The sequence below is a fragment of the Cydia strobilella genome, chromosome 9 (assembly GCF_947568885.1).
Source record: "Cydia strobilella chromosome 9, ilCydStro3.1, whole genome shotgun sequence".
NCBI classification, from domain to species: Eukaryota; Metazoa; Arthropoda; class Insecta; order Lepidoptera; family Tortricidae; genus Cydia; species Cydia strobilella.
The window spans coordinates 3,826,307-3,845,253 of NC_086049.1; the positions used below are offsets into that span (position 1 = coordinate 3,826,307).

At 38.2% G+C, this 18,947-nt stretch overlaps 3 protein-coding genes across 4 annotated transcripts in view; 1 reads left to right on the forward strand and 2 right to left on the reverse strand.

The window, feature by feature from the left end:
- LOC134744070 (hepatocyte growth factor-regulated tyrosine kinase substrate) overlaps positions 1 to 18,676 on the reverse strand; it is a 30,849-nt gene extending 12,173 nt beyond the window's left edge. Inside the window, exons 1-7 of one of the 2 annotated variants that reach the window (XM_063677734.1) lie at positions 18,531 to 18,676; positions 18,185 to 18,269; positions 17,994 to 18,097; positions 16,929 to 17,089; positions 10,766 to 10,881; positions 10,151 to 10,271; positions 9,070 to 9,183 (exon numbers count right to left, since the gene is read on the reverse strand). In XM_063677734.1, coding sequence (XP_063533804.1) covers positions 9,070 to 9,183; positions 10,151 to 10,271; positions 10,766 to 10,881; positions 16,929 to 17,089; positions 17,994 to 18,097; positions 18,185 to 18,269; positions 18,531 to 18,564 — 735 coding nt within the window. In that variant the 5' untranslated portion in view covers positions 18,565 to 18,676. Of the gene's footprint in view, positions 1 to 9,069; positions 9,184 to 10,150; positions 10,272 to 10,765; positions 10,882 to 13,970; positions 14,007 to 16,928; positions 17,090 to 17,993; positions 18,098 to 18,184; positions 18,270 to 18,530 lie in introns of those variants that run through there. The other variant, XM_063677735.1, reaches the window with a different exon arrangement.
- Positions 2,434 to 4,478, reverse strand: LOC134744071 (targeting protein for Xklp2 homolog). The gene has a single exon (XM_063677736.1). The coding sequence runs from the start codon at positions 4,409 to 4,411 to the stop codon at positions 3,008 to 3,010; it is 1,404 nt and encodes a 467-aa protein (XP_063533806.1). The 5' UTR covers positions 4,412 to 4,478; the 3' UTR covers positions 2,434 to 3,007.
- LOC134744072 (U6 snRNA-associated Sm-like protein LSm5) lies at positions 6,421 to 6,912 on the forward strand. The gene has a single exon (XM_063677737.1). It carries the CDS (start codon positions 6,577 to 6,579, stop codon positions 6,865 to 6,867), a length of 291 nt encoding a protein of 96 aa, XP_063533807.1. The 5' UTR covers positions 6,421 to 6,576; the 3' UTR covers positions 6,868 to 6,912.
- Positions 18,677 to 18,947: the final 271 nt, after the last annotated feature.

Genomic DNA, 18,947 nt, shown 5'->3' on the forward strand with positions numbered 1-18,947 from the left:
ATAATAACTTGATGGATGTCAAAGGATATTTATGAAGATCTTAGAAGGTTTGTTATGAAAAAAAAATAGACTACCCGACTACCCGCCAATCATACCTCTATGATTGGTGCAAAACATGGTAATAACTTTTTAAAGATAAAATTCAACATCCTATTTTCAAATTACTCAAAATGAGAAATAATTTACAGCAAACATAATTGCTTACCAAATTCGTATACCTACATTTAAGATTCATTTCAAAGTAGAGTAGAATGCGGTTCGGTTTAGCATCTAACTGTAAATAAAGTTATTTAATGTAAAATGTATACTAGCGTTTAATTTAATTTGATATCATTTGAAGTAGCCGAAATTTCATCAAATCGGTTCAGTAGTTGTAAATTAAAGGATGACTCACGTTAGACCGGGGCGTGACCGGACCGGGGCGGGCCGGAGCGATCCGACACAGGGGCTATCAGGAGCGCCACCGTCGCCGGAGCGTTCCGGGGCCGGAGCGTCAGGGCCACCCGACACTAGTTGTATATCCGAGCAACGGACTGTTTATGACAAATGTCACAAATAATTGTTTGCTGATAGTGATAACTAGTGAGTCATCCTTAAGTTTCGCCTGGTGCATGTCACTTGCTGGTCACACTACAATTTCCGAGACACCGTCAAGACACCGCCCAGTTTAGTGTCCCTATTGGCTTACTAGATGTGGCTAGTATAGGAAACAAAAAAAAAGATTGATTGAAATTGATTTGGAATTTAATCAAAACTGACTATTTAATTGGACGAAATCAGCTCAGAATTAATTCAAAGCCAAAGTCCTGATGCGCAGGAAAAAGGAAATAGGTAATCAAATTCAAAAGTCATTCATGACTCATAATTGCTTTATGAGCGAACTTAGAGTCGCACTTGGCCGATTTTCGGTTTTCGGGTGGCTGTGACCACAACCTTTTTTGAGGGCTGGATCCGCGCCTGAGCGTGGCACGACCATTCTCGAGAACTGGCACAGGTAAATACTTGTAGTACGGTACTTCGCAGTCCACAAGGCCGTATAGAAGAGCAAGCTGCTGGTGAATAATCCTGGCTACGAGATTATGTCTGTGCAAGTACTCGCCGTTAGCAAGATGAGAACAACCGGAAATGATATTATTATTATAGCCTCTTTGTTTCCATACTCTTTTCCATTATTTAGTTTTTTTTTTATTTATTTAAATTTGGTTAAAATATGTTTTTATGCTGTTGTTGTTTCTGTTATTTTTTCTTCTTTCTTGGGGTATGGATCCCGTTTGGGTAAAGGCCTCCTCCCATTTCTTCCATAAATATCTATGTTTGGCATTGTACATCCAGTCTTTCCCGGCAACCTCTACTATGTCATCGGTCCACCGTTTGACAGGTCTTCCAGTTTTCCTCTTCGCTGGTAATGGTCCTTTCCATTTTGTTGTTAATGTTGTCCATCTGTTATCTGTACACCTTGAGATGTGTCCTGCCCATTGCCACTTGAGCTTTAGAGCTTGTGTGAGCGCATCCTTTACGTTTGTTTTGCTTCTTATAGTTTCGTTTCTAATTTTATGCATTTTGTTAATTCTCAGTATGCTTCTTTCCATAGCTCGTTGTGTAGTATTTATTTTTTGTTTGATTTTGTTAGTATAAGTCCACGTTTGGCATCCATATAGTAAACTGGGCAAAAGGCATGTGTCCATTACTATCCTTTTTATCTTCATACTATATTTTCCTTTCAGAATTTCTTTGAATGACCAGAACTTTCGCCATGTAATATTCTTCCTTCTATCTATCAGTTGATCAGATACCGCAATGCAACGAAAACTGCATGCATGTTCTTGCTAGTCTAAACTCTAAACCTCGTTTTAAATTTAGCAATTGGACAGTGCAAAAATTTCAAGAACAGTTGATTAATTCATTAATGGTTAAAGAAAACAAAAATAGCAAATTATACAATTTTTAATAAGCGAGTTAAAGTTAACTTACATGGCTAAAGAAAACAAAAATAGCAAGTTATACAATTTTTAATAGAGAGTTAAAGTTAACTTACACAATTACTAAACCAATAATCATTATTAATATTACGTATATAATGACATATAAACGGAAAACATTATTACAATATTTTAAACTACACAATACAAACTATCTCTAAACTAAACTACTCAAAATCAATGAAAATGTCATGTAATAAAATTTATATAGAAATTGCTAATGACTTGACAAACATTAACATTATTGTCAATCAGTCCATAATCTAAAATCAGCCGGGCTAGCACATGATTGGCGCGAGAGTATCTCGCCGCGACGTAGACTACCCGTCCCCCTTTAATTCATACAGTAAGTAAAAGACGGGTAGTCTATCTCGCGGCGAGATACTGTCGCGTCAATCATGTGCTCGGCCTACAGTAACAAAAAAATGTTTAAACGTAATTAACTAGAATATGTTAACAAAATGGCCAGGCCCAGCTGGAAAGAGAAGAGCAGGAAGGCAAAGAAAACGATAGGCAGATGACATTGTACAGGCTGCGGGGAAAAAATGGATGGATGTTGCCACCGACAAAGAGAGGTGGAGACAGATGGCTTATACCCTTGGAGACCACTAATGTGGGATAAAGCTTTAAAAAAAAAAAAACTAGAATATGTTCAATTTCTAAGCATTCCTTCCTCTAGGCAGAGTGCATCCACCTTACCATTGGCAAAACCACGTAACGGTCCAAAATCTCCTAACTTGGAATGTTGATTTATTTATGTCTATTATTTGAAATACTTAAGTTCGGAGGCAACAGTTTCATGAATGGCAGAAAGCGTTTAGAAAATACTAAAAATAACATTGATATTGGTACTTAATTAAATGTTGTACTTGGGATTTAATGGTACCATACTTTATATCTTATCAGTCAAAGGATTTTGAAGTTTCTTAAAAAAAAGTTTCACCATCTTCCATAGTATCATCACCGCTTTCCTCACTGTCATTTATTTTACCATCTTTCCCATCTTGTGATCATTGTAGTATGCTGGCCTATAAATGTTGCTTCAATCTCCTAACAAATTTAGGGGTTTCTGGCACAGTGAGTGGAGCCACAGATCTTTCCGGAACAAATGGGGGGTGAACAACAGGAACTGGTTTTGGATGGTGCACCAGTTTAGCCCTCAGTTTGGCATTAGCTCGCTCCTCTTCCTCTCGTATCTCCTTCTCTCTTTGTTGTCTAAGCCTCTCTTGTTCCTCCTCCTTCTCTTTCAAAACCTTATCAAATCTCTCTCTATCCACTGCTCTCTTTTCTGTGTTTAGCTGGAATGGAGAAAATTTTGCAATTTGCACTGCCTTTAGTACGGGTTTGAAAGGTTCTTTGTACAATACTACAGGAGGTTTGGCTTCAAATTTGATGCGGTTCTCTTTATTTTCCGAGGATGCTGAAGATGAACCGCATTTGACTGCAGCGACTTGCATTCGCTTCTTTACAGCTCCTCGCAGTGGCTGAGCTTTAAATTGACATGCTTGTTTGCGTTCCTCTTCAAGTTGTTTTTTAATTCTCTCTTCACGACGGCGTTTGATTTCTTGATCTCTCTTCTCAAATGAAAATGGCTCTACCAATATGGGTCCAAGACGGACTGGCTTATCAACTGGCTTGGATGGTTTAGGTGCAGAGTTGTGTGTCTGAGGGGGTGGTTTGTAGTGGAACTTCGGAGTGCAAGGTATGGTGACTGGAATAGCCTGTTTCGGACACACCTGTGGTTTCTCAAGTATGTGTTTGGGTGCAGGACGCGCTTTAAATACAGGGACATGTGCGGGTGATTGAGCTATTTTTTTATTCACTTCGGTCAAGTGGAATGGTTCAGGAACCGTTAGCAATTTCTTTGGCACCTCAGGAAGGGTTCTACACCCTTCAATCACTGATTTCGGAATTGGATTAGCTTTAATCTTGAATTTTTTGATTTCTTCTGCTTCCATCTCTTCTTTTTCTCTTTGAGACATAACGTGAAGAGGTCGGGAGCGTGCCTTACATCTTAACATGGGTGACTGAGGAATAGTGAGCCCTGACGGCCCTGGAGCTGCACTAGAACGGAATGCTTGAGGTCGACTTGAATGGAAGCGATTTGGCGTATCTCTCTGATAATGATAAACTGCTTCAGCCATTGATACAAATTTCGTTTTTGACAGCTCGCCCGTTCCTGTCACTCTACGGTGCCTGTGGTCTGCATCTTCATGATATTCTAGTTCCGAAGCAAGCGAAGCTATGTCGATGTCGTTCATAGACATAGATTTTCTCATTGCCCCATGGTCGAGTTTAATTGAATCATCTAATGTGTTGTGTTCGCCGAAGTCTTCCTCTATTGGAGTAACTGGCTCGTCCTTTATGCAAAATTTGGCGGTTGGCGTAAAGTATGTATCACCACGATAACTTGTCACGTATTTTTTAGACATTTTTAATAAACTACACTCCAAATAAACAGTTATTCGACGCTTAACAAAATAATTCAAAATATCATCCGCACGTCGCGTCGTTAAAATTCAAAAGATTTGTTGAAAGAACATGAAGCTAATTTTCTTTTTTGTACAAAAAGTACCTTGGATTCGAATCAATTGGCCAACACAGTGTTGCCATACCAAAGTAAAAACCGGTAAATCCGTAGTGATGTGCCAACGCAGTTTTAGTCGTTAAGGATCCTTCTCACTCATGCGCGAATCACGACGCGAAGCCGCAAACGCGAATGTGGAGTCGATTTCGCTGAATAGCGAAGTAGACACCACACTCGCGTTCGCGGCTTCGCGCCGTGATTCGCGCATGAGTGTGGAGGTCCCTTTAAGCTCGCTCCAGACTACGCGGCGCGAAGGCGCGAACGCGAGTGTGGAGTCGATTTCGCTGATAGCGAACTAACCGTTTTTGCATATCATATCCAACCTGGCGCAAGTAGGAAGAAAAATAGAATATGTATGGAAATGTGCACAATACTAACGGCGGATATTGCCCTCTCATTCTCTCTGTTTATCCATCTACTTCATCTGATAGTCGCCATTTTTATCTGCTCCTGTCGCCATATTGTGTTTGAGGGAGCTTCAACAACTTCTGTTAGTTTTCTAGCTTTTCGTCGTATTTTTGGTTTTAATTCGTGTTATCATTATATAAAAATCATTTACTAAAACGGATTGTGCATATTTACAAAAATAAGACCAAGGAAACAATATAGAACTTGTGCTATTTGTGGAATTCTTGCCGACCGATGTGAAAATAAAGAAAGGAAATTTATGGCGAGATTTCCTTTGGATCCTGAGTGTAAGCAAGAAATCGGATAATATTTAGTCCCGTGCAACGTGAAAGCACGATTATATGCTTTATTCCTTAAAAAAAATTAAAATTTATTAAAAAACCGGCCAAGTGCGAGTCGGACTCGCCCACCGAGGGTTCCGTACTTTTTAGTATTTGTTGATATAGCGGCAACAGAAATACATCATCTGTGAAAATTTCAACTGTCTAGCTATCACGGTTCATGAGATACGGACTGTGACAGACAGACAGACAGCGGAGTCTTAGTAATAGGGTCCCGTTTTTACCCTTAGGTACGGAACCCTAAAAACGTCTGAGCAAGGTGGGCAAGCAAAATAAGCTTTGTAATGTTTGTATTACAGAAGAATTACAAACTGTAATTTTTCTAAATAAAATACGACTGCAAGATTATGTTTTATTTTTATCGATAAATATGATCTTATTATGTATTAAGCCCGCTCCGTACTACGCGGCGCAGAGCCGCGAACGCTAGTGTGGAGTCGATTTCGCTAATTATCGAACTAGACTCCCATACTCGCGTTCGCGGCTTCGCACCGCGATTCGCGCATTAGTGTGGAGGGCCCTTTAGAGTCTGGCTAATGAAAGTTGAACCTGAAAAAACGCGGCAATTTCAAAAAATCTGTAGCAGGCGGCTCTCAAATTACAAGGATTGCATAATTTTTATACTTATTATGATTTCTAGTATATGTGAATTATAAAAAGTATAAAAGTTATGCAATCCTTGTAATCAAAGAGCCGCCTAATACAGTTTTTAAAATTGCCGCGCTTTTTCAGGTTCAACTTTCATTAGCCAGACTATCCGAGAGGTAACACAGATAATTTATCGATAAATGCTGGGAATGCGTGCGTACAGCACTATTCGTTTCGCTGTGTTGGCACCCACGTTGCTTGACTCAATTTTGACGTTTGACGTGTGTCCTATTGTGTGTGTGTCTATGTCTAGACATGTGCATAATTGATTCCAAGATTCCATTGGCCAGTAAGGAAGTCCCGTCTCTTAAAACGTAGTGGTTATTCATATCGTTTGTTATTGTGTGGAAACGGCTTATCTGTACAAGGCAGTACAGCTTAGAGCTTTAGCCTGTCCACATGGACGAAAAAAAAAGATTGTCTCAAACGTCAAACGCAACTGTCAGATTTGATTTGATAACCTTGAATCTTGATCACAATTTGCGTTCGAAGCGTTTGTTGTGAGAAATTTATGTATGATTCTTAATATTTCACTAATAATTACGTCTAAATTGTGTGTAAACTTACTATAATATACTCGGCAACGTAGAAGGAAATCTATCTATTGAAAAAAATGGCTCAATCGTCATTACCAAATCCAAACACGCTGTTGCCGCTAGAATTAGTGGACAAGTGCATAGGTTCCCGAATTCACATTATTATGAAAAACGACAAAGAAATGGTGGGAACACTACAAGGATTCGACGATTTTGTGAACATGTTACTTGATGATGTAACAGAATACGAATCAACGCCGGAAGGAAGGAAAATAACCAAATTGGATCAAATTCTACTAAATGGAAATAACATTGCAATGTTGGTGCCGGGTGGTGAAATGCCAGGAGAAAATTACGAAGCCCAGTGATATTTATAGCATAAGATAATAAATAAAATAAGTTTTCTAACCTAATATTTGTAATAATTCAGCAGTTGTATATATAACCATTATAACCCCATAATTTAATTAGGAGTTATTTAGCTTCACTTCATAAGTTCCTTGTTTTTAATGCAGTCAAGATATATAAATTTGCATGTTGATTTCATGACAACATAATAATATATGTAAGCTTAACGGGATACCGCCGTTTCGCCAAAATATTTTTCGCCAAATTTCACTTCCCAACAAACTTATGGCATCAGTTTCATTTCCCAAATGAAATTTTAGCAAGTTTTTATTTCGCAACCATTTCATTTCGCAACCCCATAGTTGGGAAATGAAAATCACGTACAAGGTTAGGTTAGGTTGGATTATGAAAATTTGCGAAATGAAATTTTGCCAAATGATAATTTGCGTAAAATAGTTTGGGAAGTAATACTTTGGGAAACGATTTTTGGCAATACATTAGTAATGAAATAAAACTATGAAAACGGATTATATCGCGTATATTGAATTTATAATACATCCCGACGTTTCGAACCCTTTACAGCGTTCGTGGTCAACGGGTGACTGAGGAAAAATTACAAAGTGCAAAAATACCCACATACTAAAATAATGAACAATCATAGACTATAAACTTTAAGGCTGGTTGTACATGCAAAATCGGTTCATAAGGCTTCAAGTAAAGATATATATATATATACACGCGATAAAAAAAATAAAAAAAAACTACGCCGGCTCCAACCATACACCACGGACCCGAGAAGATTTAATTCCCTCCTAAATTGTAGGAGGGTATCCTAATATGGGACCGGCAACAAACTCGGCAGGACACATCTTTTCAAAACATATATATATATCTTTACTTGAAAAAACAGCCTTAAAGTTTATAGTCTATGATTGTTCATTATTTTAGTATGTGGGTATTTTTGCACTTTGTAATTTTTCCTCAGTCACCCGTTGACCAAGAACGCTGTAAAGGGTTCGAAACGTCGGGATGTATTATAAATTCAATATACGCGATATAATCCGTTTTCATAGTTTTATTTCATGAGTAACTATCGCGGTAACCGAAGACAATATTAAATACATTAGTAAACCAAGCTTAACTCTATTGTAAATTTCATATACCTCTATCAAATGATAATCCATATGACAGTTGTTTATTTGTTTTGGTTGGACTTAAATTAAAAAAAAAAATTGCACCATCCCACAATTCCCGGGGTTAAGCTGTTAAGCCAGTGTCAAATTGTACTGGTAACCATGGTAACTCCAGGTTTAACCGGTCAACCCCGTGTTAGTGGGATAGTGCATGTGGCGCTGTTACATTTCTAAAAAAATTAATGTGCTTAACTTCCAAAAACCAGCCAAGTGCGAGTCAGACTCGCGCACGACGGGTTCCATACCATTACGCAAAAACGGCAAAAGAATCACGTTTGTTTTATGGAAGCCCCACTTAAATATAAATTTTATTCTGTTTTTAGTATTTGTTGTTATAGCGGCAACTCCGCTTATACTGACCAAGCGCTTACTATGACGTAATTACTGTGCGAAGTTTGGGTTCCATATAAAATCCTTTGTGACAAAGTCGGATAAGATGACTTCGCTTATAATGACTAATCGCTTACTATCACCTATGAATTCTATGGTTTTTGTGGCCGTCCCCACGTCTTTTCCTGCAAGGACGTTTGGTGCGTGCGTGGCATGTGTTGCTTTAGTTTTTGTCAGTGACAAGTTGATAATTGGTACAAGGTTAATAAAGCTCATCTCTCACAAAGGAATTTGTGACTAATTTGGAAAAATTACCAAACATAAGAAGTTAATCAACTATGTATTCATTTCATGTTTGGCTTTGGAGCCTTAATAATGCCCCTAACACAAGAAGAAGAAGAAGAACTATGTTTTATATGACATCCGTTTAGTATGACGTGTTTGTCACTTCCCTTTGATGTCATTATATGCGGATTCTACTGTAGTAGTAGATACTTTTGCCACATAGTCTGATCGGCTATTTTTGACGCTGACTACATGTACACAGCTGCTAAAATGCATACCCACTTAATAAATGGAAATTTGGAAATCTTTCATAGTGGGTATGCACTTGCAGCTCACTGTACATTCACATGCTGCTGTAAATTTAATAATTTTATTGAAACAACACTAAAAATCAGTAATTATAAGCGTGCATACCTGTGGCTGTGCTGCAGCAGGGCCGTAGTCACTGGAGGTGTCGACTATCTCCAGCTTCGCTGTTGAGGTCGGTGGGCGGCTCACCTTGTCATAGCAAGCGTCACAAACCCGAACCTGAGTAAAATAAAAGCTATAATAGCTTTCAGACCCGAAAACCAAGCTCTGAGCATTGTACGTTTAAAGTGGCAAGGCCGTATGGCCCACTTGGCCCAGCATTTGCCGTCATTCCTATAAGATTATAGGGAATGAGTTGTTTAGAAATGTACATAAATTGTGTCTGACTAGTCAAACACATGTCTGGAAACAATAACGGATCAGTTGGAAACAATTTTCCACATCCGAACTGCAAAAATATCGCACAAAAGTAACTCATTTGGACCGAAAGCAAAGGGTGAACTTAAACTTTTGACCGGTACTGTACATAAACAGAAGACTACATTATCATTAAACATTCAAACATGCATGTTTTTCAACCAAAAGATAATTAGTTGTAGGTTTGGTTTTGGTGGTTTCAATAAGGTGCAACAACCATAAAGCTGCAGTTTGAAATCATTTTTATTGACAAAAAAAATTGGTACTTTATTGCACTATTATCACATAGAGCGCTGGTGGCCTAGCGGTAAGAGCGTGCGACTTGCAATCCGGAGGTCGCGGGTTCAAACCCCGGCTCGTACCGATGAGTTTTTCGGAACTTATGTACGAAATATCATTTGATATTTACCAGTCGCTTTACGGTGAAGGAAAACATCGTGAGGAAACCGGACTAATTCCGACAAGGCCTAGTTTCCCCTCTGGGTTGGACGGTCAGATGGCAGTCGCTTTCGTAAAAACTAGTGCCTACGCCAATTCTTGGGATTAGTTGCCAAGCGGACCCCAGGCTCCCATGGAGCCGTGGCAAAATGCCGGGACAACGCGAGGAAGATGATGATTGCACTATTATCACATAGTCTGGCCTCATTTTTTGTAACTAGCAGAACCCGCTTAATTAAAAATAATGTAGGTTGACCACCCATCATTTGAAATCGTCATTGCATTATTGAAATGAATAATGACCAGACTATAATCTGCACATTAAACCCACCTCTTTCTCAATGCCGAACTTGGGCAAGGTGGAACTCTTTGAACTGCACTGCTGACAGAACACCTGGCCGCAGGCTCTGCAGTGGTGCCGACGGACCATCAGAGAGAAGGCAACTCGGCATCTGTGTACAACATTTGTGACGTTTTCAACCAAAAGGTACCACATTGTCGCTTGTCGATAAGGTTGATTTCGAATTGAAGCTATATGGAAATAGCGCCTTATTGACAACTGACAATAAGTACCCTTTTGGTTGAAAATGGCACATTTGGTAAGTATGGTATAATAATTATGTCAAGCACTTATAGCCGAGTGGGAGGGAGGTGGCTTCAAATCTGAAGCTAGCAAGATCTAACCCCAGTTATAGAAGTTCTTCAGGCACATACTTTATTGGTTTTCTAGTTAAAAGCTCAATGGGAAATCTGTCAAACGAACATGGATATTGCTGTGATAGAGGAAATCCTTATTGTAAAAAAAAAATCTATTCCATCCTTGTTTTGTCTGATTTTTAGTACTTTTGCTGTCCATAAAATTAGCAAATTAAATTGGAAACGCACATTTGCAGATACAGCAAGAAAAGCCTTTTCATTAGAGTAAAAATTCGTTCCATATACAAACCTATGGCACACTTCACCGTCAGCCCACTCCGGGGCAGTGTCAGCAGAGAACATGGCGTCTGACTCCTTTAGCGGTGGAAACTTGTATCCTTCGGCTTTGAGAATATTCACCGTGTCCTGTTGACAACCATTCTATTTTAGTTCTAACACTTTTAACCACTCCTAAAATCACTAATAATATGGGCCTCTAAGGATCAGATATATCGAGGAGGAATCGGCAAAAGCAGATAGGGTCGTCGTTCGGCTCTGCTCGCATCGGCCGGCGCCTACGACTTTTTAGCTCTTATTGCGCAGACATAAAGGTTTTTCCTATCGGGTTTTGCCGATTCCGCGTCGATATATCTGGGGAGACCCTAAGTGGCAGTGGCGCCGCCCTGCCCTGACATCTGTCAAACAATGACATTGTAGCCCCACGAATCACCCCCCCCCCCCCCTAATACTACCTCTCGGTTACCTTTTCAAAATAACTAAAATTTGTCATACAGAAAGTATAAGCTCTAGGGCGGAAATAAGCTACATAATTTTTTTGAAATTCACACCCGTTGAGTTGGTAGGGGAAACAAAACTAACCGGATTCCATGCAGGGAAAACAGTTTCTAACTACTTATTACAGCTACAGTCGAAGGCAAAAATATCGATCCACACTAATGGCTCAAAAATGTGTGAACACGACTTTATTGTCTAAGGTGTAAGAGCGTAGGTAACCATATTTTTGAAACCGGGAATGTAATAGTTATTTACAATACAAGTGCGGAAAAGAGGAAATTCGAACCGAGTGGCGATAAATTAAAACACGACCGCAGGGAGTGTTTTAAATCGACACGAGTTGCGAATTACCTTTTACAGTACATATGGCCCTTTAAACTTTCGACATATGCACAAAGTGCTCATTCCCGCACTAGTGCGAAAAAGTAGCACCATATGTACTGTAAATATATACTTATGGCCTTGACTGTACATAACCACGAGTAGGAACTGGGAAGAAAAAAACGCAATGTAAAAACTGTCATTAATAGAAAATGATGATTATGAAGAATATCATACCATTTGAAAGATATTATTTCCTTTACACTGATTAAAAATGATCTGACTAAACTAAACGTACAGCGCCAACACACACAGTGAAAAAATATTATTTTTAACGAGTCACTGAACTGTTAAAGGACATTGTATTGAGTGAATGCGAGTTTCAGTATGACGTTTTGCTCTGTTTAGGTATGAGTCACTATCATTGACAGGTAGGCGATAACGCAACTCGCGTCTTAAAGTTGTAACACTTTTAACCACAGGCTATGAAGATAAACACAATAATGCTTTCGCTTAGGTACCTACTAAATAAGATGGTGCAGATATTGTTTTCATGCCTTACTAATAATAAATGCGAAAGTAAGGGTTGACTGCACCAAACCGTCTGTCGCCATTAAAATTGTCGTCAAATTGTATTCTATGGGAAGTTTCAAAGTCCACAGCTGGTTAACATTGGTCAATCTGCTGGTTAAGTCGGTTGGGTTGGTGCAACTGGCCCTTAATCTGTATACGATCAATTTAGATGAAATTTGAAATGGAGATATAGTTTGATTCCCGGGGAAACTTAATCATTCCAGACGAAGTCGCGGGCAGAAACTATATGGGCTAACTATATACTGTAGTAAGTAAATAAGAAAGTAACAGGTATTAGATACTGTTCGAGAAATGAGCCCCTGCGCAAATCTATCTGCTACTTACTACTACTTATCTAAGTAATTGTGAGGTGATCAGGTCAATGACCTCATTTGCGTGTTGCTGTTACTGGTATCTCGTTAGAAATGAAAACACCCGAGCTTATAGTTCGGCTAATAAATCGATACAATATTATACACCGTGTTTTTTTTCGTTAATTTCAAGGGTGCATTCCTGAGCTTAGATCAAATAACTTTCTTAAAGACACTGGTATATCAATTTTTTTTGTGATAATGAAACGAGCGTGTACACTTGCCTTAGGGCCTGTTTACATATTGATTAGTGTTTAGTAATAGTTCATACATCACTACATAGTATAAAACAAAGTCGCTTCCTGCTATCTGTCTCATCTGTCTGCCCTATGTATGCTTAGATCTTTAAAACAACGCAACGGATTTTGATGCGTTTTTTTTTAGATAGATAGTGATTCAAGAGGAAGGTTTATATGTATAATACATCAGCATTGCACCCGTGCGAAGCCGGGGCAGGTCGCTAGTTTTCTACTAAACTTAAGTACTATCTCAGATGATCGATGTTCAAAATGACATTCAATTGTTTGGTAGAGTTAAATGTAATGCCCGTGTTACAACAACGCTATATGCAACATTTAATTACTATTAAGCTTAGAATAAATTTAAAAGTGGAAAAATTACTGCCTTGGGTGAGACTTGAACTCACGGCCTCTGGATCGATACTCCAGCGCTCTGCCAACTGAGCCACCAAGACCTCATCCATAGTCAGCAAATCTTTCCACTATGTGGGTCTAGGGGACCCTAGCGACATCTACCGTAAGAGTGTTACACTTCTTAAACGGCCACCGGAGTTCCAAGTCATATTGGAAATTCACCAGTTACGATGTGCTACCCATTCTAAATTAATTTTTAACAAGCAGAAACGTCTGCGATCGATGCTATTAAGCTTAGAATAAATTTAAAAGTGGAAAAATTACTTATTATATATATAAATTAATAGCATCGATCGCAGACGTTTCTGCTTGTTAAAAATTAATTTAAATACTATTTATAAAATATAGGTATATATTTTTTTTTGTAAATTAACTATACCATTTTTTTTTTAAACGTAAGTACGTGTACGTACGTAAGTACGTGTTTTTTAAACGTAAGCAAGTGGTTAAGTTACCATACCACGAAGTTAACGGAATTCAATAAAAACACGGTATATAGATCTGGGCGGCATTTTTTTATTTATAGTATACCTAACTATCATAAAGCAACTCTTTGGGGGGTTTCCAAGGCCTGGGGGGGTGACCTAACTTGGTTAAAACACAATTTGGCGAATTGAGAACCTCTTTCGAAATTTTGAAGTCGGTTGATACATGATTTCTTATAAAATCAACAAATACCTAAATAATATTAATGACAATGACAGTTGTTTTCCAGAGAACTCTCGATACAAATAAACACATTAATAATGAATAATGTTTAACAACTATTACTGTAATTACTTACATTCAATCTTCAACTTACTCTTATAAATGGTGCTGTCATTTTATCACTAGGAAACGTACAGTGTCACTGGGCTTTGAGCAGTGTCAAGTGATAATGAGACCTAATTAGATTAGCTGGGTTAGAAATCAATAAAATAACAGTAGTGTCAAGAATCACTATGGCAAATTGTATTTTCTATATTATGTGGCTATGTGTTTTGACGACCGGTCTGGCCTAGTGGGTAGTGACCCTGCCTGCGAAGCCATGGTCCTGGGTTCGAATCCCGGTAAGGGCATTTATTTGTGTGAGGAGCACAGATATTTGTTCCTGAGTCATGGGTGTTTTCTATGTATTTATATATTATATATATATCGTTGTCTGAGTACCCATAGCCATAACACAAGCCTCCTTGGGCTTATCGTGGGACTGGGACTTAGTCAATCTGTGTAAGAATGTCCTATAATAATATTTATTTATATTTATGTGTCGTATTTGATACTTGAGTTTAGTGGTAAACGTATGAACTCGAAATAAACACTAATCAATGTCAGTGGGGGGACACTTCTCGTTTCGGGCAAACTCGGCTCCGCTCGGCTCAGCATTGCTCCGAGCAATAATTAGGGTTAGCACAACTTGACGTCCCTTTGCGTGCACGACCACAGATAAGATAATGACTTGAATTTTGACAACCCTAAATAGCCGAAACGGATAGTGCCATACATTAGAAAGGGAAGGGACAGCATGATTCGACCCTGAATCGCTGTCAAACTTCGGGTTTGTAGGAAGTGTCCTTTCTGTACGGTAGTAATATTACTTATTCTGTGTCAATGTGTAAACAGACCCCAATGTGAAGGCCAGCCACACTTATCTGTATTAACCTTACCTAATTTTAACAAGTTCTACGGTGAAAACACTTTGATATCGCAAGATTCGCAAGTTTGTTCAGAAAACATGTTTATGTGGAATGGAAGTATTAAAGCATTATTTTCGCTGTGTGCATGAATGTCGAGCTGTTCGGGCAGGTATAAGATATTAGCTATTTGACAGTTGACACCCGCCAAATAGGTAGCATAAACATTTTGATCCTCTGGATCCTAAAAAAATCTCACCGCCATCAGCTAAAGAGTTAATTAAAAACATATATGGGCTGTAAAGACGCTTAAAATTGTCTACACATTATTTTTAGTGTATCATATTTTTGTAGTTGTCTGGAGGGCGTACTCTGGAGTACCAAGTGGCCGAAGACGAAGACCGTCTGGACGCGCCCTAGGTACCGCTGGAGAGACGAAGTGCAGAAAGGCCTCAGCGAACTCGGCGCCGTCGACTGGACAGAAACGGCTTTGGACAGAGTAGCATGGCAGTCTTTGGTGTCGGAGGCCAAGATCCACTTTGGGTCGTTGCGCCACAGCAGTAAGTATAAGTATATTTTTGTAGCCGACTGTACTCTGTTATCATTGTCTATGTTTAAGCATGACCTCGTCTAGCTGGAATTTGTCAGTCAATATTCTATGCTAGATAGATAGACGCAAGCCTTGCCAAGAAACTAAAATTTTATGTAGCACTATAAAAATGGATTTTTAGAGAAAATAATAAAGGATGACTCACTACACTTACATACCTATAAACATAGTACCTATCCCTAATGTTAGTTGACCCTTTTCATACGATAATGTACAGTCAGCATCAAACACCTAGTGAGGGCTAAAGTGGCCGCATCAAAATACCTAATGAGGGCTAAAGTGGCCAAATATATCATAACACACCTTTGTTACTACAGAAATAAGTAAGTGTCCTGATACATTACAAACTGTTGGAGTTAGATGAGCAAGATCTTCTAGGGGCCTAGTCAAAATGACAATGCCAAGATGAACCTACCTTTGACAGCATAAGCACAACGCGGGTTGTTAAAGGTCATACATCAGTGGTCTCTAATAATATTTTAAAACTAAACAAAATTCATATTTGCAAGTAGGTATTGCTTATGATAAGAATACTCGTATATTTAAGTGTTTCTAATTAAGATAAATAAGAAGATAAAAATGAAAATATGTAAATAATGATAGCCAATTACGATTAGGGCGTTGCTATAGGAAAACGACAGTGACTAATGTGAAGGTTTACTAATGTACCTATTGTGAATATTGTGACTTGTAACTGACGTTATAAATAAAGATTTGTAGGTATTTGTATTTGAAGTATTTACCCAAGCACCATTGATACATACACAGATTATAATTATAATTTGCCCTACCTTATGACTCCACCCGTTAAGGATTTAGCCTGCGTTACCTCTCTTGATTCACAAAAAAGTGTCACATGTCCATCTAAAGGGCCAAATTCTATTAAATCAGGATCAGTAGTTTACCCATATAAAGGTTATACCAGCAGAGAGTTTTCACAAGTATAATTGATTGAGCATTCATATCACATTACTACAAAAATAACTTTATTTCCGACTGATTTTTTTTCCTGGTTTACCTTTCCAATTTTGAGGATAATTATTTTAGATTATAAAGTGTTTGAGGATAATTCTTATGAATTAACACCTCATGTAACTCGCTGGCAAAATAAATATAAAGCCCATATAATAAGCCTAACTTTGGTCATTTTTAGGGTTCCGTACCCAAAGGGTGAAAACGGGACCCTATTACTAAGACTCTGCTGTCTGTCTGTCTGTCCGTCTGTCACCAGGCTGTATCTCATGAACCGTGATAGCTAGAAAGTTGAAATTTTCACCGATGATGTTTTTCTGTTGCCGCTATAACAACAAATACTAAAAACAGAATAATATAAATATTTAAGTGGGGCTCGTGATTTTTTTGCTGTTTTTTGAATCCTTCATGCGCAAGTTCGACTCACACTTGGCCGGTTTTTTTTGTCAAGCCATGTAATATTGATTATTGTCAGAGCGAAATAATGGCTTCAAGGCATTTTTGAAAGTATTAAAAGAGTACTGTTTGTGAAAAACACTGTTGTCGAATAGCGTTCAAAGCATACCTGTACTGCTCTATATTTTGGATTGTTCCGGAAAGCGAATCCCCATGCCTGTATCAGTTCCAGGATCTTGGTACGAAGGTTCTCATGTTGGGTGGTCTTTACCAGGTCCCTCAGCATTTCACAGAACGCCTTTGAAGCCACCTCATCATGCATGCCGGAGCCTGTGGTAATGGTAAGAATGTTAACAAAAGTATAGTAGTTATTCATTTAATCTTTATTGCACAATACATGAAAGTACAAACGGCGGAATTCTTTACCAGTTGGCTCATAGGCTAAACCAGAAATAATAAGTAGGTGCAGGGTCATTTAAAGTAAATAAACTTGTAAACAAGACATTAGATGACAAGTTAATATGTGGTCTATGACCGATTAATCGGTCTTTGATGCTGAACCTACGGTGCATATATATATCAGTCATTGGCGTCCAAAAGGTTAAGTATTGACAACAATGCTTGTGAAACACACATATATTTTGTATTAAAAATATCTTAAAACAAAAAAAATATACTTAAAGCATTGCATGAAACATGTTTGATACATGATGTTAACTATTGTAACAGAGAATCTAAGGTAATATGAGAAGAAAAGATAATAAATGAATATTATAGGGACATTCTTACACAAACTGACTAAGTTCCACAGTAAGTACATAAGTAATATACAAATACTTTAATACATAGAAAACATCCATGACTCAGGAACAAATATCTGTGCTCATCACACAAATAAATGCCCTTACAGGGATTTGAACACTAGGCCAGACCGATCGTCAAACATTTGTGTGTGTATGTATGTTATACACACACAAATGGGCTGGAATGTTGATTTATTATTATTGGACAGTAAGGGTTGGTTGTAGGGCTTGCTCCCGGTACTGAGATTGTATGGCGAGAACCGGGAATTAGTTGGTTGTACCATGTTAAAATAATTGATAAATTTGATTACATGATTACATAGTTCACTGCTGATTGGTGCATCAGTTACAGTTGGTGTAACTGGCCCTAAGCAGTCATATTAATTGGTCTCAGAGTCATTGCATTATGAAGTTAATGAGTTTACCCTTACCACAGTTTTTTACAACACTCTCAAGGGTGAGCAGTGCAAACATGGCCTGATGCGGGTTCTGAGAGTACAACTTCTTCTTGATGGCGGCAACTGCGTATTTTGGCCTACAAATATTATCAACATAAGTCATCACCAAATCACCATCAGTATTCATCATGTAAACTTCAAGTTTCGTAGTAAATAATACATACGTGCAATCATTTTGCCGAATCAAATCACATATTTGTAGGATAGTTGGCCAGTCTGGATCCAAACGTAGATTACTTGTGGCTTTGTCTGAAATTAAAATTTTCATAACATTTCGATTATGTTTGCAGGAATTTTACAAAAACTAATTCTGCTGCTTTGCTGCCGTTACGTTGGCCGAGATAAGTGATTCGTGTTAGAAACTTTTTATACGTAGCTAAAGAAAGTGAATCAGAGAAAATTCTACTAGGTAGAGATATCGGGAGATATTGCAATTGTCAACTTAAATACTAGACTTAATAATACTTACTGTATTGTATACTATGTATAAAGTAACTCTTAGATACTTACCGAGCAACTTATCAAAATTATTTGCTCGAAACATAATTACTAATATTGTTAAATAGCTTTTGTTTTAGAAAATCAACAGTGATTAATTTGGGACAGAAAAATGACAGCACACTTTTGTCAATTTTTTTTTCTTCTAATGTTGGCATTTGCAGTGTTGCCATACTAAATACAGATAAGTGAAATGTATTTTTCTATGTAAAACGCAATTTCTATAATAATCGATACCTACTATCGATTTACAAATAAAAAATAGATCATATTAAGCTCGCTCCAGACTACGCGGCGCGAAGCCGCGAACGCGAGTGTGAATTTGATTTTGCTGATTAGCGAACTAGACTCCACACTCGCGTTCGCGATTCGCGTACGAGTGTGGAGGGAAATTTACAGGAATAAGACACATTTTTCCACCCAAACTTA

Bases quoted from the DNA above. Each gene is read 5' to 3' on its own strand.
- LOC134744072 (XM_063677737.1), top strand. From the start codon at position 6,577: ATGGCTCAATCGTCATTACCAAATCCAAACACGCTGTTGCCGCTAGAA.
- LOC134744071 (XM_063677736.1), bottom strand. From the start codon at position 4,411: ATGTCTAAAAAATACGTGACAAGTTATCGTGGTGATACATACTTTACG.